The 26,973-nt window shown below is 34.0% G+C and overlaps 1 protein-coding gene across 2 annotated transcripts in view; it reads right to left on the reverse strand.

Moving 5' to 3' along the window:
• The window catches only part of LOC106784076 (complexin), a 231,614-nt gene that overhangs the window by 135,164 nt on the left and 69,477 nt on the right, over positions 1–26,973 (reverse strand). For both annotated transcript variants that reach the window (XM_014743193.1, XM_014743194.1), the window contains one exon: positions 5,557–5,663. In XM_014743193.1, coding sequence (XP_014598679.1) covers positions 5,557–5,611 — 55 coding nt within the window. In that variant the 5' untranslated portion in view covers positions 5,612–5,663. The remainder of the gene's footprint in view (positions 1–5,556; positions 5,664–26,973) is intronic.

Here is a 26,973-nt window from a genome sequence, read left to right on the forward strand (position 1 = left end):
GAGAATAGGGCGTGGTGCGGGTCGAACTTCTAAATGCAACTAGGTTTTACAAAACCTAGGTTGAGCCTTTCATCGAACGACCATTGGTGTTTCGAATCGAGAATTGTGCACGGATCCCCACGTTTCCTCGCCAACTTCTTTCTCTTTTTCTTTCTCTTTTTATCCGTTCGGGTAACTTTTGAAATACCACCGGGTTCGCCATCTTTCTCATAGCGATACAGCCAACTCACACTGACATGTATATATATATATATATATATATATATGAACTAACACATTTATTCAAAGCTTTTGTTTACACCACACCACCACCACCACCACCACCACCACCACCACCACTTCTATCTAGCAGGCGTGTGCGCGCGCGCGCGACTGCGCACACATCGGGGTCATCGACTAATTGCTATCCGATTCCACATCCCCCCTTCTATACCCTTACCACCTACCCTCTCTCTCTCTCTCTCTCTCTCTCTCTTTCTCTCTCATGGGCACCCTGTTCTCATCGCAAAAGTTACCCACCGCATTTCCCGCGAAAGCCGTCGCGCGCATTGAGGATGCCGACCACCGATTTCCGTTCGTATGGGAGTACGTACCATCCTTCTGGCCCACTCCTTTATACTTTGATGTATATATATATACATATCATCTACCTTTGTCTAGTCCTATCCTATCTATCTACCCGTTCTAACGCACTCGTCGAACTTTGATGAATCATGCGCGGCGGTTCAGCCGCAGATCGGCTATTTTCCTATTCATTATGTCCGCCTAACTTTCAAACTTCTCTTTACATTCGTAAACGTTGCAGTAAGCTGCAACTCCTTTCGTTTTCTACGCTTTTGTTTTCCCCACGAGTGTATATACGTACGTACGTATTTATATACCTATACTATTATTTTAAACAAATCAAATGTAATTGCCAACGTATACGATATATTATCATTATTTTATTTCATTCGTTTTATAGAACATTTTTGATCATATAATTCCATAATAATTCTGTTGCTGCTGATCTGTTGCCAACTGTAATCCGAAGTATTACGTTCATATATTCGTTGTTTTTGTTGTTTACTTAAAATAATATTTCAATCGTAAAACAGAGTTGTGCTTTTTAAATAGAAATGATTTAATCGTATTTATATTCGAACACGTTGAAATTCGTTAAATTTGTTTAGAATTATTAACTGACTAACTCCAAACTTTATAAACAAGGATTCGTCGATTTTCATGAGTTTATTCATTGTTATCATTTTAATCCGTAATAATAATAATAATAATAATGCTGCTAACTGTAATCCGTAACTTTTGTGTTTCTATTTGTTGTGTTACTTAACTTTAATATATATATTTCAATCGTTAAACAATATCCTTATACAAATTATTTAGTCGAATTTGTTTAGAATCAATTGAGAAATTTCAAACTTAACTTGAGGATTCACTTTAAACGTTCATTGCCACGCGAGGAATTTTGTAAGTACTTACTACGTTTATCCTTTAGGGATTACAGTAAAATTTGTATTATTATAAACTTATATTTAAACATAATTACCGTCTTACGTAAATTTCATTGATCTTATGATTATCGCAGTTGCGCAATGTGTTTCATTGTTTTTGACAACCTGTGTCAGTCGGTTAAAAATATTAAATTTTTTCTACGCAAACAACAAAACGTTGTAGAAATAAAAAATTGCGATAATTAGTCTCGTTCTTGTTTATACATAAACTTTAACATAACATTTCATTCCTATATAATAATATGTTTGTTAACTCTGAAACTATAGTGAGAAGAGTAGTGAACCTGGCTGCTAATATTCAGAATAATAATACATTTGTGTACATTATAAATACGTTAATTATATATATTATAAATGTTCATTATTCCTAATTTAATTATTCTATTTGTCAACAGATAGGTAAATTATTAATAACAATTCCGAACTGTATTTTATTGTACTTTTTATCTTCAATTATTATCTCGTTATATATTAAATATATATTATTAACAAAATTGTGTTTATCCAGTAGCATTCAGAAGCAAACTGCTTTTCGAACGGTTAAAATATTAAAATTAATTTTCATATAAACAAAATAGTAAAAAGAGATAAAACTATATCTGTTATTTAATAAAACACACTTGTTATATCGAAAACTCGTAGTAAACGGGACGTCTTTTCCCAAGAAGGGTGATAAATTTATGTCTGTTTGTTTCACCCTTAAATAAAAGCCAAGCCTATATCTTATCTCGTTATTAAAACGAACAAGATTAAATCTGACAATCGAAATGGTCTTCATAGCAATTTATTATTTTCGAAATGCGGCAAAATGTGAATTGCATGATACATTTTAATGAATCTCTTTCGAAATCGAGTTTTCTCTTTCTCTCTCTCTCTCTCTCTCTTTTTCTCTTTTTCTCTTTTTCTCTTTATTAACGTAAATCGATCACTCATAATACCAATTAAAAGCATCTATTTTATTTAACACAATAGTATTTCCCGCGTTACCATTCGATTGAATTACTTAAACGATCGAATATCGATACGAATCTCATTCGAAATGCTTTATACGCGCTTAAAACGTATTCTATGAAAAATTTCCATTCGAAAGCGAGATGATAGAAAGAAGAATAAAGAAAAAAAAAATGAATCGTCATATATATTCTTACTGCGTTTATTGTATGTAAGTGGACATTGAAATATTATGTTAGCATCTGATGAAATGCGTTATGTAGATCGAGGAAATGGAAAAAAAAAAAAAAAAGAAAGTATGAAGGGAGAATTCCTTCTGTCAAGGGACACACGAAATCGAGAATAAGGGACGGGAGTTGGATAAGGGTTTAGATATAGGATAGGAAAAGAAAAAAAAAAAAGAAAAAGGAATGGAAAAGGAACGCGAAAAGGTGGAAAGGGAAAGGGACGAAAGGGTGAGTAGACAGGAAGAGGACGGATCGATCGCGTTGAAGAAGAGAGATAGGTAGGTAAGAGGTCTTCGAACAACCCGTGGAAAGATTTCAAGCAAAAATCGGCTTCTAGGTTTGACGAAGGTCCCCATTTACTCGTCGTCCTTTCCCATTAGGGAATCCCTGCGATACGCTTTTTCGCTTCGACGCTCGCGAAAGCTAAAACTTTTCCTTAATGACGCAAGTTTTATTGCCGTTGGCATTCTCTCTCTCTCTCTTTCATACCCACACATACGCACATGCATGTACACCCAGATACTTTCACGTGGTACGATAGGAAATACACACATCGATAGTTACCAACGGAATTTTCGGAGTTTGTTTCGAAAATGGAGTAGAGATTTATGTACATCTATGTATATGTGTGTATATATATGTATTTACGTATGTAGAGATAGGTACTTATATGTTGGAAAATATTCTCCATCGTCGAGAGAATCGCAATATTGGCCTTCCCTTTGACGTTATTTATAGAGTGAACCAATAATAACAATAACCGAGTGCAATTTTTTTATCCTTTTTCTTTTTCTTTTTTTTATTTATCTTTTATCGTATATCCAGGTAAAAGATTTTTAATATAAAATTTGCAACAAGTGTTTAATTATATCAATCGATCAGCAGATAAATTTTTCTAAGATATATATATATATATATATTGATAAAATATTATTCGAAATCGATAAATATAAAGGAATTATTCCATAAGGCGTTTCCTTCTCGAATCAAAATCGAGTTAATATGAATTTAATCTTTGAGTCCGATTATACGTTGATCCTACTACTTGTTCTGACCAATATCGAACGGATTATATCATCCTCGTATCTCGAATGGACTCTTGAATTTTCGTGATGTCCAATTTCGAAGAGAGTACGCACATACACACTGCTACATTGGAGCCGATTATTCACGATTATCGTTCTTCTGATCGAGTAAACTTGCCTAGACAAATAACTATCCTTCTTCGGTTTCCGTAATCTCTTTAGTTTAACTTTCTTCTTCCTCTTGTATTCGCATAAGCGCATCGAATTGCCTCCTGTCTTGTATTAAACGTTCAAGGAACGTAAGAGAATATTTGTTGGTAATTCACGTTCGCGTCAAAGTTAAGAGAAACAAGTAGAAGAAGAAGAAGAAGAAGAAGGGTTATACCACTTAGTTAAACCGCGACAGACTATGGGTTTCATGCGCTATTGATTTCCTAAACGTGATTATCGGTGTTTAACCGGTCTCCTCATCGGTTAGCAACATTTTTCATTATTTTTCATATTTAATAATCTTTTCGCGACATTATAATATTCAATAAATGATAATAAATTTAAGATAGTAATTTAAGACAAATGTTTGTTCGTCTATTTATACATCGTTCGCAACATTAATTCAAGTGTAATTAATTTGAAATAATTAATATTCTATTTCCCGTTTATCATAAATAATTTATTCCTTATCTCACTTGTACGCTCTTATATCTTTCTATTTAATAAGTATTAAAATTATTGATATTATATTGTTTTTAAATAACTTCAAAAAGATTAATTTCGTACATTTTAAAAGATTATTTTCTTTTAAATAGGAGAAACAACAATTCGAGATTCTATTTTTCGACGAATTAACGAAAAACGTTTCATTCCGTACCATCGAATCTTAACAGCGTTCTATCCGATGGAACGAACACGAAATAAATTTGCTGGAAGTCACGTTTCCCTTAGAAGAAAAGATTCGACCTATGTTAGGCGGATATCCGGTAACGGAAAGAAGAAGAAATTCCGCAACGGATTTTTCCTCCACTTTCTATCGATTCCTTTTGCGTGATTCGCAATATTGTCGATAGTTTTGCTTTCAAAAGACGAATCGACGAAAAATAGAACCATTTATTATAATCAAAGAATAAAACATATGATATTGAAATATATTTTATATAAAAACAGTACCATCACATAGATAACTTAATATACCATTAAATGATTACCATATATCCTATATAATAATTTGAGAAACTACTGAAATTTTTGAAAGTGGGGTCCCCTTACGTAATTCGCGTACGTATCTTGTATTCGGTTTACGAATCCACAAATTTGTGGTTTACCTGCACAACGCATTCTCAAAAAATGTTGTACGCTTTGGTGCAAACGATCGAACAGAATTCGTTGGACGAATCACGTACCTCGGAAATAGAACCATTTCGTTTGCATTTCTCGGTCAACTTCGTGCCTATTATCCCTGGTCCGAATTTCTCTTTCGATTTTTTTGTTTTTTAACGAAGAAAATATATATACATATATTTTTTTTTTTTCCATTCGGGGTTATTTACATAGACACGAAGCGATATCTCGACCGATAACGAAGTTCCAACTATTCCTACCCCCTTCAACAAAATTGGAATGGTACTTTTTTTTTCTTTTTGTTTTGTTTTTTTTTCTTTTTATATTTCTCTTTGCTTTTGTCCAAAAATTCGATTCGACGTTTTTATATAACGTATACGTTATATATAAACGTCGAATCGAATTTTTGGACAAAAGCAAAGAGAAATATAAAAAGAAAAAAAAACAAAACAAAAAGAAAAAAAAANTATATATATATATATATATGTGTATATAAAAATTGTTTACCTTTAACGGCATTCAGCTTGTTGCCGACCATCTGCTTCGCCACGAAAGCTGCCATCTTGTTGTTTGGTTATCAACAACGGATCAGAGATAAAGATGATTCTTCTAATCTGTAAAAATAAAAAGGAAATAAATTAAATATAGAAAAGATTAATTGGATGAATGTTAAAAGAAGTTTAATATATATTTTATTTAATATATTACAAGTTTGTATTTATTTTTAATTAAATAACGTGTTTTATCTCTAATATGGGTAGATAAAAAATCATTTTTTTTGTGTATTTTCGTAATTCAGAATACCAAGAAAAATATACGTCGATGGGGGGGAGGAGAAAACTTTGATTTCCGTAAATATCCAAACGAATAGATAAAGTTATCTCGTTTTCGCGAAAAAATAGATGAAATATTTTTGTTTTCGGGTCTTCTCGAAAAGAAAGTTTCGAGCAATGTAATATCGAAAGATGTTTACTCGTTTCTAGATTTTTATCGAGGATGAGAAGTTGGACGATAGAAAATAATAAAATGATAGAAGTCTAGTCTATTGTTACGCGTTTTTCTAGTATATATATGTGTGTGTGTGTGTGTGTGTGTGTGAGAGGAAAAAAAAATATTTATTAAGAAATAAAGCAGGAATAATTTTCTTTCCTCTCTATCTTGGTTATTATGGGGGCATCGAATGATCGTAGTGGGAATAAACGTGGTTGTTGGATGAAAGACGTACGACGACGGGAAAACTCATTTTTTTTCCTTCCTCCTCCTCCTCTTCCTCCTTCTCTCCTTTCTCTTATTTTTTTTTCCACCCTTTACTTACTTTAGCATTGTACTTCGACACACGCACGTGTATGTATAAATATATACGTCGTGGCGCCTGTCTTCTGGTCTTCTTCAAAATGAAAATGAGATATGCCTCTCTTGGGAATATAACGTAGCGAAGAAAAGTATTTTAATCTCGTGACCGTAACCCGTACGACTCTGTGTGAATATTTTCGAAAAGATAAAAAAGAAACGGGAGGGTAAAGAAAAAAGAACAAAAAGAAAATCGTACAAGTTAAATATGATCGAAAAAGAAATAAGAAACAGTTATTTTAGATTTATACGGTTTTTTGTATTCCATAAATTTTACCTCCTCGAAAATTTTCTTATGGAAAAGAAAGTAAATTATAATCTATATATGTGTATTTTACACATATGTTACTATATATATATATATATAGGGAAAATATTCGTAAACTATATCTCATATGAAAAATTATCTACGAATGAAGATGGATATTCAAGTGAGTGAAGGGAACCACGCGAGAAATGGCAATGTATCATATAATATACACAATATAACTTTACTGTGTAGGAATTTCATTTCTCTCCCTCCCTCTTCACTACTTTATATTCACTTTGTCGTCAAATTCCGGAAACGCGTTTATGACGAGAACGAGAACGCGCTGACTGTAATAGTAGTAGTAGTAGTAGTAGCATTGTGTGTTATGCTACTCGAAATGTTAGCCGAAATATGAAAACGTAGTTGCACACCATTCGCGTTGGCTCTTCTAAATTCCTTCGCTATTTTGTTTACTGACAAATGAAACGTAATCAAGAATTTCGTGCTTTTTACTTGATTAGAAATAATCTTTGTTCTCGTCTGACGTGTTTAACACGCGTATTTAAATATTCCTCTTTTGTTAGGTGTTATTTCGTATTATCTCTTCATAAAACACAAAAAAAAAAAAGAAAAAAAAAGAATAGAAATTCATTAATACTACACGGTGATGCAATTTTAAAATGAATGAAAATTGACAAAAAATCCAGTCATTTATTTTTGCCACGCGTTCATTGGTATCATATTCATTGTAATTAGTATTCATGGGGGAAATTATATGTGTGGAATATGATATCGGTCAAATGACCACTTCGGTTCTTGTTACATAACGACGACTTAATGAAGGAAAATTTTGCGACAACGTATTCAAATTGCAGTTAACGTTACTAACACGCCGAATGTTATTTATTAACTCAACATATACATTTCTAAGAGAATCGATCGAATTTATTATTACATTAGATTGCAATAAAAATAACGATAAAGGGTAAGTTGTATAATTATACGGATTAAAACATAAATCGAAAATTCTCATCGAGTTATATTGATATTATCTAACAGATCGTTGAAAACGACGAAAGAAGGGAATATAAGCGAACGTGTTAATAGAAAATCGTATAATAGAAAGTTAACAGGGTTTGGGTCATTAGCAAATGCAAAAGGACTTATCAAAAGTTTCCATATAACCCAATAGAATAGGGAAAATGAGAGTTTTCTTCGACGTAATGTCGTTCTCCTCCTCTTCTCGTTTTTCCAAGTGATAATCATGGAAACGGTTTACTTAATCGAGGCAATGTCTATTTGGTGCAAACTCGGGAAAACAGTGGTGTGGTTTTACGAATAGAAAGAGAGATGATTATTTGCTTGCTTGGCAAAGGAACAAAAAAGAGACAGAGAATCGAAAAAGGGATCGATAAGAGGTGGGGGTTGATGGGAGAAGGGGGTTAGGAGGGGAGAAGGGAGAGAACACGAGAAATGCTATAGAATACACGTAACACCCTGGTGTATTCGTACATGTAGAAAAGATATAGACACGTGTACGTTTATACAGATATATATATATACATAAAGGAAGAAGAATAATAAGAGAAAGAAGAAGAAGAATAAGAAGAAGCTGGGAAGATACGACGCCGGTAAACCGACGACCAAACCGGCGTCGAGACGTCTCGGCGCCTCTCTTTTTCTCTCTTTCTCTTTCTATTTCTCTCTCGTGATTTTCCAACAACACGCGACAACCTCGATGAATAAGATAAGCTTTTCTTCTACCCCCACACCATCGATGTTCTTTTTCTTAACCATGAAACAGTACTATCATCATCGTCGTCATCAATAACCGTTAATTGGACGTTTAAATTAATACAATGTGACTTGGGGTATTAAATTTATTATAATTCTGATTTGAATGTAATCAATTAAATCGTCACTTTCTGAAGTCATTTGACAATTAGATTGAACGAAAATTATTAGTAAGAAAAATCGCGCTTATTTATTTTTCTGGAATAATTACGTATTTTTAATTTTCTCGAACGAGACCTCCATTGAATTATATAATGTTAATTAAAAATAATAATAATAATTATATTAACAGAAATGATAATATAAAAATAAAAAAAAGGAAGGAGCTCCTCTTCCTGGTGATGTTCACATTGCTCTCCTGAAGCTTTTTCAATCGGTTCACAAAGCCTCTCGAGAGCTTAACCGAAGCTCTTGTTTTATCCGTATAGATGCAGGTCGTCCGTACGAGTCTTGTCTGGCTATTACCACACCCCCTCAACCCCCTGAACCCCCTTTAACCCCCTCAACACCCCCTTCACTGGTGCTTCTGCTGCTACTACTACTCAAGGCCGCTTAATGTGCTCGTGTTTTTGCTCAGTAAGCTCGAGATTAAGTAACATCAACAAACGGCGAAGCTAACGAACCGTTTCGCCGCTCGGGAAAGAGGATTTTCCCTTAGTAAAATTTCGAGAACGGCCACTGTTGTCCGCTTTGTGGCTGATCGATTCGATAATCATCAAATGCCATAGGGACTTTCGACAGTTCCAAAAATATAACGCATTGGTTATGTATTTTTACGATACGACTATTGCAATCATTGAAAAGAAAACTGGCAAATGTATTTTTCCAATATTTCACGTACGTAATTACGTGAATTTACTTATATATTTCATATGTAATAATTATTACTAACATTAAAATCAGATATACGAATAGAAAGAGACTATAGTGCAAGTGTATTATTTTATATTATAAATATACGTATATATTGTTACGCAAAATGTAACAAATTTTCATAACTAAAACATAAAGTAATTACGAGTAGAAATATTAATGAATGTCAATTTATTTATTTATATAACGTAAAAGATTACAAATGTTCGTAATTTGATAATCGACTACGCAAGATGATAAATAAGAAATATGGAAGATCTTAACAGTTATAGCGATGGAAGATTGGATAAATTTTCTTCGATGAATAAGTAAATATGACGTGGGGGGTTTCAGAAACGATAAAAGCATCGGAGATTGGTAAAGTCGAAAAAGGGGTTAGGTAAGAGGGTTCTGTCCGTTAGTATTTGTATGCCCCTTCTTCCTTAGATTGATGCCTTTTAAAGGGTAAGAAAATTGATGGGCGTTCTAACGTAGTGCATGCACAACCAACCCCACAAAATCTCTTCTCCTAACCAGATATCCAAATGGACAAGCTACTAACCAAACAGACAAACAGACAGACAGACAGTCAGTCAGTCAGTCAGACAGACAGACAGTCAGTTAGTCAGTCAGTCAGTCAGCTAGGCAAGCAAGCAAGCAAGCAAGCAAATAGGCACTCAGCCAGACAAGCAGTCATACGAAAAGCAGATGAAGTTTCCGATTGTCGAAAGAACCTTTTGAGGTAGCAAACACCCACCCGGAAGTGTTCTCTATATTTCCGTAAATTTGTTTCATTGTGTATGTATTCGTCTGTTTCACTTGAATGACGAGGGACAATAACGAATGGGGAACGATGAAACGTACTTTAATTGATCTTTTTGAGACAACAAATCAGAAACGCTTTTTTCCTCTATTGTGGTAATGTCTCTTCGACAATTGCCAGAAGAACAAACTTTTCTAATGCTAAAAAACTTATATCGAATTCTACGATTCTCCTATAGAAATGTTTGATCTTAAACGGTCCCTCTCATTTTAGAGCAACCACAGTACGTGATCGCGCGGCCGTTTTCGTGGGGAAAAAACGAGGTCGAACGTGACGCCGAGAATGGTTTTTTTTTTTATTCTTTCTTTCTTTTTCTTTTTTTTTCTTTTCCCCGTGAAATTAAGAACACCGCGAGTCGCCCCGAGACGAATGGGGATGCTCGAAGGGTTGAAAAGAGGATGCTAGGCGCCATTGTCGTGATGCCGGGGGCAGGGGGGAAAGGATGGGGATTCCAACTCGCGAAGGAATATTTTTCACGGTGCCAAGGGATCTTTTTAACGCAAACAAAAATTCTTTCGTTCCTACCAACTCCAGTTGAGAATTTCAACGCGCGCAAAGACACAAATATATATATATATACGTACATACGTTTCCGTATACGTGTGTGTATATACGATCGGAATCACCAAAGATATCTTCTGTTTTCTTCTTTCCTCTTTTACGGTTCGTTCTGAAAACGACTCGACTGTTCTACCGTCTCAAACATGACCTACAAACACCGAAAAACTCGTGGCTGGTTTGTTAAATGAAACTCGAATCGTTCGATTTGTCCCATCTTTCGTTAAAAACTTCTTCGAGTTGTTTTACTAAAATTAAACATGATAAACCTAAATTAAATAAAAATCATCGATTATTTGTATCGTACATCCATAGAATCAATTCAATTCAACTCAACGACAAAAGTAATTATACGATGAGAAAGCGGTGGGGAGGGGGGTGGAGGTAATTATTTTTAAGTAATATAAACCAAGGTCGTTCGTCTTCCTATTTTCTTTAACAAATCTGAAAATAAATATCGAATTTATCCGAAAATAAAAGGATAAACGTCGAGAATGATTATGATCTGTTAAGAAATTTTAAACGAGCTTTGAAAATAGATTCGTAACCGGGTTAAAAGTTCGTGGCCATTCGGTTCTATTAAGAAAAAAATAATTCTATGACTAATACCTTCTTAACTATTTAGAATTAATATAATATGATATTATAAAAATAAAGCTTGGTAAATAATAATTCATAGATATGTATATGTTTGAAGAAACGTATAATGCAATTTAAAAGAGAAAATATAATTTAAAGTGGTAAAATTTCTGTACAACAAAAGCTACTACTGTGTGTAATTGACATACATAAATGAACGAATGTAATAAATGAATGAATGAATGAATGAATGAAAAGGTTTCTATTCCTCGTCTCTAGTTTTATACGGCTATAGATTTTGTACATCTAGAAATTTTCATTCAGTAATCATAGCAATTCGTAATTAAAATGATTTTCTATGCTAAAAATACTGTCGAGAAAATTTGTTATCGTGGACCTCGGGTAAATTTGACAAAAATTTCGAAGGATCGTGACAACGCAAGAATATTCAGAAGCTCTCAGATATCGTTTCCTAAATAGGAAACGATTCGAATTTCTCTGAAAGGTATGAATACCTAACGTGATTTTGGTCAGCTGATTGGGCTATCATTGCAGACGTTCGAAAGGATTCCATTGATACCAGACGTTTCGTTATTCCAATATTTTGCAACCAACTATTTATCGAAAGTCGAAGTTTAAACTGCGAAAAATATTTATTCGAATTTCTATCTCTTGTAAAAAATTGAACTAACAAATATTATTATAAAAGAGATTAAAGAAAATTAGGATGGATTAAAAAAGATTAGTTTGTTCATCATTTTCTAATTACGTTACGTTAAGTATTTGATATAATAATCGAGAAAGCATTAACTGTTCTAAATAGAATCCAAAGTCATTAAAGGTAACAGCTATGTTCAGACGTTTTGGATTCAAATTCGCAAACTTTCCTCAATCTTACAGCTTTTAATCCATTTGCTTCATCTTTTCTTTACTTAATTATTCCCTTTTATATAATAAATATTAGTTCCTATTTAAATATCCAAGTGATCGAAATTTTCATTCACCTTATACGATTTAGCACACGCACACACACACACACAAACGCTCGCAAATTTTCAATAAGTTTGGCAAATGAACGAAAGTTCGACTTTTAACGAATTATTCTCGATAACTTCTTAACAATATTTTCCTTCGACTTTTTATTCTGATTAAAAAAAATCACTTTTCAAAAAGGGATTTTTAATCATACTAACGGGCAAGTTCCCACCAAAATATAAGAAATTCAGTTTTCTTGAAATTTTCCGGTCAAAGACCATCAACTTCTAAAGGCGAACAGCAAACTTTCTTAGCTTTAAAGCTGGTAGATAGTTTGTTGGCTCTTCTTAGAGTACGTCATCTAAGTCCTGAAATTTTCCAACCGCTTAGCATAGATTAAATCGCAGCAATAATGCATCGAATATTCCAAGTTTAATCATAGAAAATCGAGTGCACTCTTGGAAAGTCAATTCATTTTATATATCAAATACCTCTTCCCTATCGTGATCGCTTAATTAATGCGTAGTAAATGTATAGAATAATCTAATTGCGTTTAATACAAAAACAAAAAATCATATTGCCGACGTTGAAAATAATAAACGAATTTTAATTGAACGTATATTATTCTAGAGTCCGATTTTTTTGTTCTTTCATTAAATTTTTTTTGCCTTTCTATCCTTTCAATCTTCGCCATTGAAAATAATCATAAAATAATTTCTTTCATTCGTCAATCTTCATTTATAATTGCTCGATTAAATGCAGCAGAACTAACGTTTATAAAATTATTATCGAATTGTTTGATAATCAACGATATATATTCTCTGTGGTTAAAAAAAAATAATAAAAATTAATAATTAATCTTTTCATTTTTAGAAATAATATTCGAAATTTTGACTTCTTATTTTTTTTCTTTCTTTCTTTCTTTATCTTTATATTCTTTGGACCTTGGGATTGAAGAACTCAGATTTTCTCAGTAAATGTGGTTCTTGTTATCCACCACTGGCTGCTTTCACATTTCTCTCATCTCATATCACAGAAATTCTTCATCCCCCTCCTATTCTTCGTGTCTTTATCAAGAGAAGAAAATTCTCTCGTAGAAAAGCTAGGACGAGCAACGTAACGGCAATGGCACATAGCAAAGCCAGCATCAGCAGCAGCAGCAGAAGCAGCAGCCAAAAGAAAGAAGCTCTCAACGCAAACGAGCAAAAATTCCAGGACAATTGCGGGATGTCGATTGCACCCGTGATAGCTAACATAAGTACACGTCATGCTCGTTTCCACTATTTTCCATTCTCTTGCCACTTCGTCTTATTTTCTACGATTCGTCCGCAAGAATGCACATCCCTACGTCTTAAGTGAAAATCATATTTCGAATGACGTAGAGAGAAATGTATTCTTCTCGGGATTGAACATGCAATTTTCGGTGTTTTATTATCCTTGAAATAAAAAATTGAAAGTATATAAATACTTTTTATAAATTATAATAATACCCCAATTTTTTTGGTTTTTAATATAATATAATTTGAGAAATATTCTACGATTTAATAATTTCAACCAATTGTTACTTTTATTTGTTTTCGTTTTAATAACTGAAATAAAAATTCTATGCAATTATATCGAATACTGAATTAAAGAAAATCTTTCTTTTTGAAATATTGACAATGGTCAATTTTCGATCGGACTATGAAACCTTTTACCAAAGATTGATCTTAAAGGAACGTGATTTTAATGTTAAACGACGAGTCGAAGAACGCAGATCGATGGGGTAAAATAGAAGTAGGTTTAATAAGAGAATAGAATGAAAATGAAACGATGCACAAATTGGAATATTATAATTGAAGATTTTCTATTGTTTACTTTATCGATTCAAGCATGAATTTTCATATCGATGATAAACGAACGATGTGTTTGATAAAATCTGTACGAAAATATGGAATACGAATTTTAATCAAATTATATATATATATATATGTATGTATATATTGATTTCTAGATACTGATTTATTAATTGATTACCATTTTCACAGAAAATCCGGAACGTGCACAGACTTATTAACTAATTACCGCTTTTAGATTATCTAGAATACGAATTTATTTACTTAATTAGCAATTTCCTCGGGGAGAACGAGGAGAGGAAACAAAATGAATAATTAATAATAAAGATGATCTTAGAATGCGAATAATGATAGATATAAATCGTGTTATAAATAAATGAGAAAAATTGGATTTCCTTAGAATTTTTGGATAACAGAAAAAAAACAGAAAACAATTCCCCCCCCCCTCAAAAAAATGTCACTTTACAGTGTTTATCCATTAATATTATATTAAATTTCTTGTCACATCGTGAACATCTCTAGACCAACACAAAAAAACAAATAATAATAAAATAGAAGACGCGTAATAGAAAATGAAGAATAAAGAAAGGTGGATGAGTAATTAACGATGATAAAACGATCGAACATAGATGCCGACGTAATACCTTGGAGTAGTGACTAATTAACTACTGAGGTAACCAGCCGCATCGAGTTTAGCAAGGTGCACTAGAGAAAGCTGAGGATAGTACGAAGAGGGGGAGGGATTGGGAGGGGGGAAGTGATCGATCACGAAAGACACTTCGAACAGTCTCGATTTATCCTTGGAGAGTAGAAACGATCGAGCCAATGAGCCTTCGGCAATGATCTCGTTTTCCCTCATCTACGGCATTACATTTTCTCATTTTCGACGAAACGATAGTTCGGTACACCGCTCACGAAAGGACTGGATCCTTTCCCCCTGCCCCCCTCCCCTCCCCTTGCCCCATCTTTCCATAGGATCAAAGCATTTCTATTTTCGTGTATCACCTATGAAATCATTCGAGCATATTCGTTCGCGTGACACGCGCGCACCTCATTTTTGTATTTTTTTTTTTTTTCTCTAAACGAACGAACGAAGAAAAGGGAAATTGAATTTTTTTCTCTTCGTTTAAAAACCGAATCCCTTATATAATATAAAGATTCGATAAATTATTATCGAATATGTTAATATGAATGGAAAAATTATTAATTAGAATAATATGACAAAAATTGTGTGAGATAAAATATGTGTGAAAAATATCAAAATGACTTTTTTATTACTTTGGAAAGAATATAAAAAAAGGGGTAAAAAAAAAGTATAATGAAAGAGAAGAATATATACCTGTACGAGAAGATTGTTCGAGGGTCGTTTTAAATCGTCGAGTTTGCACGATAAATGATAGCGCATCGAGTATCTCTAAGTAACACCCCCTCCTCCAACTTTTTTTTTCTCTTTTTCTTTTAAATTCACCCTCTCTCGATATATATATCTATCCGGTGTACCCACTTAATAGTTGTATCATTGTCGTTTCCTACAGGACTTTGGTTATTACTAGGTTCTTTCGACAAAGACGAGAAACAACTAAGGAACAATGGAGTAACTCCGAAGAAGTAGTGGGTGGGGGGGAGGGGAGGAAAAGTACGTGTAAGTGCTGTAGAGATATCCGGATACAGAGTTTTTGTCAGTTTGTAAGCAACCGCGGAGTGGTGTAGTGCTGCACGTAAAAAAAATAAAAGGAGAAGAAGAAGAAGAAGAAGAAGAAGAAGAAGATAAAGAAGAAGATAAATAAAACCGAGAGAAAAGTCGAAGCACATAGCAACCATTGTTTTATTTTAAGATACTTCGGGGAATTTTCGGTGATAGCTTTTGAATCGAGAGTATAAGGGACTGGGGGATGGGTGGAGGGCGGGGAGGGGTAAAGGGGAGAGGGGAAAGGAAGAAAGTGAAAGAACGAAGGCTCGTAAGATTCGCAAGACGAACGTTTCGTAGAAGAAGAAGAAGAAGAAGAAGGAAGGGTAGAAAAGAATAAGAACGGTTTTCACGAAACGGAGAAATATTAAGGGTTGAACTACCCCCGATATTAGAGATCCTAGTAGAAGATCGGCGTCGATTTGTTCCAATGAAACGTTCCTGGCAACAAACGTCGTTTCTATACCGAGCGTTCCTATTTTCCACCGTAACGACCGGCTCGTTTCTCTTGTCGTATAGAATTCTCTATCTTCTTTCTCCTATTCTCCTACCCCATCTCATCCCATCCCATCCCCTCCAGCCACACCCCGTCTAGCTACCCTGATCTACCCCTCTTGATTCGAATGGCGAATCGCGGACGATAGGAGGAAATTTCTTTTTACGCGAGAGAGATCGTTCTTTCCTCCGATTTCGATGAGAAGGGAAGCAAAAAAGAAAGAATGAAAGAAAGAAGGAAAGAGAGAGAGAGAGAGTGAGATAAAGAGAGACAGTCAGTTAGAGACGAAAGAAATCGGAACGTTTAAATCTTCCTTTCGAATCGATCTAATTATACGAAGAATAGAATATAATTGTTCTCTCGTAATTCCTGCTCCAACTATTCTTTCCTCTTTTGGAAAATTTCCTTACCAATTCTCTCTCTCTCTCTCTCTCTCTCTCTCTCTCTCTCTCTCTCTCTCACTCACTTTCTTTCTTTCTTTCATTATATTTCTATTTATTTATTTTTTCTTTCAAAGATAAAAGAAAGGAAATCTTTTTAAACGAAGTCGAGAAACGATGAACTTTGATTTCTTGAAAGAAATACTTACCAGGAAACTCTTTTGTCTCTCGTTTTACGCGTTTCGTGTATTCTTCCCCTTGTTTCTTCGAATAATAATAATAATAATAATAATAATAATAATAATAATAGTAGTGTTCGAAAAGTTATGGTAGGATAACGGTTTAAAATTGACTCTATATATAAGATAGTGAATACTTATGACTGTAATGAGAAATGATGTTATATTGACTTGTGAATATAACTATCGAATTGCTGAGGAAGTCCCTAATATAGGGACGAAACGTTCAACGGATAAATATATTGTTCATCTAATTTAAACCTGTCCAAAAAAAAAACATTCCTAAGAATTAAACTTAGTAATAATAATAATAATATCTTCTTTAAACTAGAGAAAATGTATTGAATCGTAATTAATTACAAAATGGTAAATCATTGATAGAAAATTAGGGGTTGCAGCAGTTACGATTACATCGAGCCAATATTTTCTTTGGATTCTCGTTTACCTTACGAAAAGCTCGTTTACTCGTGCTCGCAAATCTTGGCAAACGTTTCTGAATATTTGGGAAGTCGTTTAAAAGCCACGAAAAGCTTCTACACGAATATATATATATATATATAGTGTGTGTGTGTGGTGTATGCGGATGTGAGAGTTACGTACGCGTTTCTTATTAACGCCGTTCATTTTCTCGACTACGACGAAATTTCGGAATACCACCGAAAACGTAGATCTTCGGTGAACCACCTGGCTGTAAAATCTCGCCAGAGTGCAATGTACATGCATATCTCGCACATACTATGTATACACGTGCACACAACCACACACATACGCGTCGCGTATACACACTCACACACACAATTACTCTTTTCTCCATTGCAAGTTTGTGGAATATAAAACGGAATACGGGGGTGGGGGGGGATGGGGGAAAGGGACTGACATTTAAATCGTAAGAATATTTCAAGCATAAATAATCTTCTTAAAACAAACAAAATTCTATCCTTTTTATTTCCCCTACCACCCTCCCCACCCCAACCCATTCATTCGAGTTGCGCCTGCGGATGTGTGTAAATAAAATTTCTACAAAAAGATTTCCGTGCGACATATTACGGTGTTAGGGAGTAGCGGAAGGGTGTGGGTGGGGGTTTATCTCTTTTAAGCAAAATTCTTCGTCTTTTACGAGTATTTATATTCCTGTCCACACGCTTACGTCTTTATCCCTACAACGCTTAGGGGGAAACCTTTCGAGAAGATCTTTTTTCCTTTCTCCACTGTCTTTTCCACGAACTATAAATCTGGGTTTTCCGTAGCAAATACCATTGTCGGGATACTCTTACTCTTACTCTCTCTCTCTCTCTCTCTCTCTCTCTCTCTCTCTCTCTCTCTCTCTCTCTCTCTCTCTTTCTCTTTCTTTCTTCACCTTTAGATCGGCGAAAACATCCTTCTGATAAAGCATCGTTTATCTTCGCGCGAATCTCTACCACCTACATGGGACAATGACGAAGGAAAAGTATAGTACATATAAAAAGGATAATATTTATATATATATATATAAAAATGCTAAATAAATTGGAAATATTTATATACGAATAAAATAACAAAATAAATTACAAATGTATTTTATCAAGTGTTATCGATTATTATTGACAAATAATTAGACATTATTACTCGAGTCTATTATCTGGCAAATAAAAAGAGAAATATAATAATGCGAGAAAAAAAGTTTATATCAAAAAATTTGCCTCTCTCTCTCTCTCTCTTTCTTTCTCGTGGGTATATACATTCTATCTTTCTCTCTCATTCTCGTTCTTTTAGGAAAACCTTTGTAGATGCAAGGTGGTACGAGGGTAAGATGGAAGGAAGAGGAGAGGAGAGTCTAGTAAAGTTAAATTCTCCAACATAGAGGGTCCATAACACGAAGAGGAAGAGGAGGAGGAGGAGGAGGAGGCCCGGTTACAAAAGAGTCGAGCTTACTTGGTGAGTTTACGACGTGGCTGTCGGTGGTAGGGCATCATCGAGTCAAACCTAACGTCGTAATAAGCGGATGCGAAAAGTTCAAAACTGCTTTCGAAAGTGTGCTTCGAAGAAAATGTGAGAGGAACTCTCTGCTCGTATATATATATATATATATTTGTATATGTGTGTGCATGTATTTGTGCATACGCTAAAGTCTCTTTCTTCGAAGAATAAATTGATTCGCTATGCAGTTCGATATCGGTACTATGTATTTTCTTTGTGATGACCGTAACGACCCAACGTCGGACTTTATATAAGGAAGTGAATATAAAAATAAGTAAACGATAGAACGACATAATGCGAAGCTTTTCTGAACGTACTCGCTTGGAAGTTTCTTATATCGGAAATACTTAAATAATGGACACCGTGTAAAGCGTCGTGGAAAGTTCGATCGATAAGAACCGAAGGAAGCGTCTCTTTAAAGTTTTCTCTCAGTCACCGGTATTATTTAGTGTCTTATTTTGTCGCATTTTCGTGTCGTATTTTGGTAACAAAATATTAATAAAAAAAAAAAAAAATAAGTGTCGTCCGTAATCGATAGAATCAAATTTGATCGTTTGTTTGATATTTCGCATTGAATTATTTTGCGATATTATTTTTCGGAAGATTATACTGTTGGATAATATATATATATATAGAAAATATGTAATAACTTCTTTAAAACGTTCTACAGCATTGCATTATAAAATACGATATTATTCGACACAATAGTATGCAACTCGATGCAATTTAACCCACGCAAATAAACCGTTCTCTAATGCGTACGTTGTCACTTTTTTTAACAAACGTTCACCATTACTAGCATATTTTTACATATTCACACAGATACCAATATTCTAACTGACCTAAAAACGTATTCGTAATACAATATGCATGTACTTATTCGCACACAACTCAACCACCACTCATTCTATACAATATCTTTAGAAGTACACTTACTTATCGTCAGCCTTTTAAAGTACATTGTTATACTCTTTGACATTATCTTAATACCGAAATAGTATAATATAACAATGATATTACCAGTCTAATATTATAGAATCTATGCACGTGTCCTTAAGTGCAAGATAGACGTAAATAGGTTCTAATTTTTTGTTAAAATATATGAACATTTATAATATATAACAAATTTCTATTTGTACACGTATAATGATTATTAAATATGTGTAACAAGAAAAAATCCTTTCTAAAAAAAAAAAGATAAAGGAAGAAAAAGAATGTTCCAGATGTTTGAAATACAGACGAATAACACATGACGACGTTGCATTGCTCGGACTGGACGAGTTATCGATTTATTGGCAGTCTTCTTCTCATTGGGTGAGTGTTCTCAATGTTATCGGTACAGAAATATCGTAACCCCGCTACGATACATAACGGCGGCTACGGTAGGTTGAATTTTCGGTGCTATGGCTAGAGGGTAAATCGAAGACAAGAACACGTGCGATTCGGTTGATATCGTTTCGGTTTCTACGATGTTACCCAACGATGCCAGGCGGTTTCCTTCCTTCCTTCCTTCCTTTCCTTTCCTTCCCTTCTTGCTATTCTTTCCCCAAGAAACCGCTTGTGTGCTTTAGATCCTGAATTTACTTTTATTTTATATTTTTCTTATACGCTCGGTTGATAAATGTACGCTTTTCCTGTCGGGTGGTTTCTTTTTTTTTTTTTGTAAGAGAAAGGAAAAATTCCAATTTTTGTTCGGTTTTTGAAACGTTAAAAAATACCGTAAAAAGAGGTACCCCCAAATTACATATATCATTTTTTTATTTTTTGTTGGTTTTTCGAAACAAAACGAAGAATAATTAATCAATTCCAAGGATTTGTCGGATCGATACGTTTCTTTTTGTTTGCTAAATACTTAGCGAAACACTCGGCGATTTATTTTTGCTCTTAGAAGGAAAGAAGAGGCAACGTAAAGGAAAAAATAAAATAAAATAAAATAAAATGGAGAAGTAAAAAGGAATAAAGAAAAACTGATAACGTTTGTGTAGGAACATACGACGAGGAGTCGGAGGGAAAGGAGGAAAGAACGTTCCGAGCGTTCCTGACGATTTTAATAGGGGTCGACAAGGGACTAATAATAGCCAAGGATCGATACGCGGTAGTAGCAGCTAGTCTTCTTGCCAGAAAGGCTACTTCGTCACTGTTATTTCCTCTTTCTTTTGTTAACGAAAGCTACGAAAGTATTTTAAGATTGATAGAAATACCCATCCTCGAGTTAATCCTTTTATTTTTCCATACTATTTTCTTTCTTTTTCTTTCTTTCAATCGACAATTATTAAAAAAGAAGAAACAAATCACCCAATCGAAATAATAATCCTTTATAAGATTAATTAATAACCTAGCCATCACACGTTGGATTTTACCAATTCTTGCCGAGATCATTAAAGTCAAGCAATATAATAATAATAAAGTGTATGAATCATTTTTCGATGATAATATCGGATAAGTGTTATTCTAATTTTTTCCAAAAAATATTATCTAATTAATTTTCTAAAATGGTGTCACAAACGTATGAACAAAGAATTATCGAAGAAGAAAAAGAAGAAAAAAAAGAAGAATAATGCAAAGTGAAATCAAAGAAGGTAAGAAAGAAATCGCGAGATGGATGAAAACGTGTAGCACGTGGAAGGAAGATAGCAGGAAAACGTTCTGGAATAAATGAGAAAGGTAAACAAGTGGCGTGTTGCTGCCAGGCCAACGTTAAGAGTAATATGGAGGATTAATCTCGAGGAAGGTTAAAAAAAAAAAGAAAGGAAGGAAGGAAGGAGAGAAGGGAGGGATAACAAGAAGAAAAAAAGAAGAAAAGGGAAAGGGGAGAGGGAAAAAAAATAGAAAGAGACGGAACGACGAATTCCCTTGCATCCCTTTTTTTTCTCCCTCGACTTTTCTTCCCCATCCCCTATTTCCCCCTTCCTCTCTTTCTCTCTCTCTCTCTTTCCTTATCCTTTTCCTTCTTCAGCACATTGTAATTTAAAACATCCTAAGGCAAGAAATTTGATGCCGACAAGCTCGTACGTTTCGCTCGCACATTAAAGAGGAACGATAATGTCCTGAACGTAAAACGTGGACGTTATTTTTCACGGGCCACTGCGAGTTTTTCGTTCCAGACGAAACGAAAATATGATCAGAACTATTTTTGATAAAGTGGGAATACTTATATATGTCTTTGCTAATCATCTTTCACGAAATAAACGAGAATCATCAATTTAATCGTTGAGTATAGATGTAAATTACGTAAGATTAAATATTTATTTGTTATAATACTTTAATCTACGCTAGTAATGTGTACATTTAATTTATTATTTCGAAAAAAAAAAGTTACGAAGATTCTTCACTTTGTTTTTATCACAAAAAAATTACTAATTCTTCAATTTACGACTCATTAATTCAACCAAGTCAAAGTTTCTTATGAACATTCCATATACCATTCGATTATTTAATTAAAATAAATTCCATAGATTCTCATCAATCCTTTTTAATTAAAATGTTAAAACGTTCGTAGTGGAATAAGAAAAACGGGAAGGTAAAAACGTTGTTGAAATTTTTGGTCAGATAAAGAAATTTCGTTTCGAGGAATGGTTTCGAGAAAAGTCTTGTTTTTATTTCGAACGAGTAAAAAAACTTACGTGTAATTCAAAGATTGTTTTTTTTTGTCGTTCGGTTGGTTAGTTAGTTAGGAATAATGTTCAACTTTATGGCCCCATATCTTTGACTAATTTGGAAACCATGATCGCACAAAGGGTTAAGGATAAAACCGACCAAGCAAAAAAATTTAATCTCCGTCCCGTGAAATATCCTGTGCTGACGCAGTGGACACGAAAGGGGGGAAAAAAGAAAGAAAGAGAGAGAGAGAGAGAGAGAGAAGGGAGAGACCTAACCAAGCCTTTTCGCTTGTAATTATTGGAACGTGCCGTTACGGGAAGTTACCTGAATTCTGATCGAAATACCAGAGAGAACCACTCGATCTATTCCTTTCTCTCTCTCTCTCTCTCTCTCTCTCTCTCTCTCTCACATTGTTCTTCGATTCGGCCAGCTACTTTCACATTGGAATGTCCCATTCGAACTGCACTGACAATGAGAAAACTATTCGCGAACGAATTTGAACGGAAATTCGTATTGAAAAAAAGACAAAAAAAAAAAATAAACAATTCTATCGGTTAAAAAATGAGAAGCGGCACGATGACGATATGATATTCAAATGAAACGTCACCCTACAATATCAATTGCAACAATGCACATTTTATTCAGTTTTCTAAATTTTGATTCGTGCAAACCAAATCGTAACACGATTTTGAATGGAATAAGTATTGCGTTTTAAACGTAGAGACGAGTCTTATTTTAGAATGATATTTTCTTAACGTCTAATTATTCAACATCATCGTGATGTTAAAATACAACTACGGTTTGCTGCGAAATAACGTTCGTGAATGTTGTCAGTCTCTTATGCAACATTATTGCGAATTTTGTCTAATTTCCAGGATAGTTGTTCGCTTTCGTCAGTATGCTCTTACAGTGTTACCATATAATTACTTCGTCTTACTACGAATTGTTTCCTTCGAATTTACGTTTGTTCAAATTTATCAATGTAATAATATATAAAATCAACGTTTAAATATATAGAAAAGAAAATTATTATACTCGTGCGGTTTTTATATCAATTTCATTTAATTTCTAATCTAAGCGATCCTATCGAGGAGCTCATTTGCGAAAACGTTGGTAAATGTGAAATGAGGGTTAGTAGGATAAAGTAGGGATAAAGTAGGACGAGGTTTTGGTTAAGGGAATATGTTATGAGAGTGTTAGTTTCGTGAATATTGCATACACAACGCAAACTCTTATGAGAAATGCGTAGTTTTCCTGTAATTCCAGACTCCCCCTTTTATTGCTAGAAGCGTCAACGCGACACGTATGCGACAAAACCGAATAGCAGAATGAGAGAGTGAGAGTGAGAGAGAGGGCGAGGGAGGGTGAGAAATGACGAGGGGTAGTTCGGGGTAAAGAAACGGTGGATGAGAAAGGAACGGTAGGCGTTTCCTTTAGGCGGAGTCTAGATGATTGCGGGCTAACATTAATGACTCCTCTCTACCTCTTTTATTCTCATTCGCTGACACATATACATACGCATGAGATGTTTCATGATTTTTTTTTTTTCTACCGTCTGAAAGAAAAAAAAAAAACGGGGAAAAAAATTAGAAATATAAGAGATGTTTTTTTCTTTTTCTTTTTCTTTCTTTTTTTTAAATCTACGTTTTTAATTAAAATCTGCGCGGGGGGACAAATCTGTCGTGACGCGTTTACAAAATTTCATGCAGTTTAATTGCATTCGCGTATCGCGTTCGTAAATAAAATAAAATACATTGAAATTTGTCCGTGGTATACGCTCTCATGTGTTAATTTTTCCTAAGTATTAAAAAAACCTACCCACATACGATCTACTTTTTCACTTTTGTGTATATCTATAATTAATTAATTTTTAAATTAGCGAGAGTTAAAGTTAAATAAGTTGAAGTATGAATAAAATGATATGATAAAACAAAAAAAATAAGTAATGATTTTTATATACGCGTTATATTACAAATATTTGTACTATCACTGAAACTAAACGATACGCGTGTCACGGAGTCCCTAAAGTGATCGAAATAAATTCCTATTGCAATGGAAATCAAGTAAAATGATCTAATTATAATAATACTATATTATTTCTCGTTTAAAAAAAAACAAATCAATTTATCTAACTAACGTAACCTTTTGATATATATATATATATATATATATCTTCTCTTAGTTTATGTAACTTCTACTTAAGAAAACTTTGTGAAAAGGATGAAGAAACGAAGTAGGGTTTAAGGACAACACGTTCTAGTGCTTTGAGAAGTTCGAACCAACGAATTCTCTATAAAGAGCTAATTTCGTTAATTGCGAGAGAAACGAGGTATACGAAGGAGGATCGGTTGCAGCCATTGAGTTAGGTTACTCGCCATTGCACTTGCGAAACGTCGAAAGGTTTACAGTCTGTGCATATGGCGCGCCTATAACGCAAAGTACTTACGGCGAGCCTCGATAAATTTGATTGGTCTTAAAGTCGTAAAATTTCCCCACCAACAGTTTCTCTTCTGCAAATATATATCTAAAGATACTACCAATATATATATATATATAAACATTTGTGTTGTATGTGTATATGTATATACGTACGCGTGACATATATATTGCATTCATACTAAACTCCAAGATTTAGATGTTACGAAATTGCAAGAGAGTAAGACCGAACAAGAATATTACAAGATTAATATACATTATAATACAGAGAGATTACGATCCATTCAAGATTATATCGCACCCCGACGAGACGTTTAGAAACTCTCCTTTCAGACTCTCGCGGTTTAGATTTTACTATAGCCATTGAAATTCGACGACCCTAAATAATAATCTAAACGTTTAACACCTTCGTTAATAAGCGTTACAATTTAACATAATATATAAACGTGTATTATATTTGTACTGATTCCAAACTAATTCGATGAAAAAGGTATGGGGAGGGGGGAGGAGAAGAGAATTCTTTTCTACGACAAATATTTTTCTATGGGAACTACTGAAGCCAACAACAAAAAATCTACCAAAAAAAAAAATGGTGCGAAGATAGGTAGGTTCGTTTCATCCATTTTAACAACGAATCCATTCTCTGTTAATGCTCGAATTCCCTTTTCCTCCTACCCCCCTCTACTCCTCGATCCCCTGTCTGCATACTCGCACTTTAGGATGTCCCAACACGATTTGTCACGCGTCTCTAACGGATCCGTAAGAAGACTATATTCGTCCTCTGAAGTAAGTAAAAAACATTGTGGCCCGGGATGACAAATGAGGAATAAACCGAAGACGAGAAGGTTGTTCAGAAAGGGTTCTAAAGCATTTTGTGAATTTTTGGCTCGAAGACGACAACGTATCACGACGAAACGGATAAATCAACGACTTTAACCCCGATCTGGTATTTTTTTTCTAAGATAAATCGAAGACGTATACTTATATTTCTATTCTTGAACAAAAAAATTAAGTCAACTTATCTAACAACTGTTATTGTCATGTATAATCGAATCGATATAAAGTATTGCAGAAAAAATATAAACGTTAAAGAACTGAAGATTTCGATCGTGAAAATATCGATCAAATGACAGATTTTATTTTGTACATTTTTGAACCGAAAAATTGAAATTAGAAAATAGATTATTTAATTGACACCCAACAGCCATGGATTAAGACTGTTAATTCGGATTTATCCTAAAACGTTATCTTTGAAAACTATCTTGTGAGATAATGCAAGAAAGGGAAAGAAAGACTCTGTTTCTCTCTCTCTCTCTCTCTCTCTCTCTCTCTCTTTCTCTCTTTGTCTCTGTCTCTTAGCGACGAAACAACGTGGATAGATATGATTAATACTAGACAAGGAATAATGCAGACGTTATACGTGAGAATGTTATCTTCACCCTTAGGTTATGCGGGAGTGTTTGTCTTAAATGGAGCCAAGAGATATCGCGCACCCCGACGTCCAGAAGGGTGCTTTATACCGAGGAAGATGATAGGGGCCTGAATACGATGAACCATCCCCCTTTATACGGGGTGTCTCGCTTTAATCGATCACGCGATACTACTACAGACCTTTCCACCACCACCACCGATGATAAATCAAAATTTGATATTATTTTAATAGAAATAATTCAACGACAAGTATATATACATAATCGTATACAAAAGTATTTGAATCTACCATAGATAAGATATGATCCGAATAAAATGATTATTTGTTCTAAGTAATTGCTATGCTTTTGAAATTGCATTTGATGTATCTCATGAAATCAATTTTCTTCTCAGTTATATACATTTTGAAATTTCTTATAAATAAAATGTACTTTCGCAATAAATTGTTTTAAATTGGGATTAGGTGTATTTAATGGAAAGAGTATAGATAATAATTGTTGCTGTATTATTTTACGAGGATTCTATTTTTAGGAAAAAAAGATAACGAGATCAAATTAACGCATCGGATTGGAATAACTTGTAAATACTTACAAAAAAAACTACTAGCAGCATATATTAGAAGAGAAATCGCGATAGAAGAAAACCGATGGTTCTCAATCTTCGTAAGAAGAAAAGGGGTTGAA

Source organism: Polistes canadensis, unplaced genomic scaffold, assembly GCF_001313835.1.
Source record: "Polistes canadensis isolate GaletaPanama2010 unplaced genomic scaffold, ASM131383v1 scaffold_30, whole genome shotgun sequence".
Classification (NCBI taxonomy): domain Eukaryota; kingdom Metazoa; phylum Arthropoda; class Insecta; order Hymenoptera; family Vespidae; genus Polistes; species Polistes canadensis.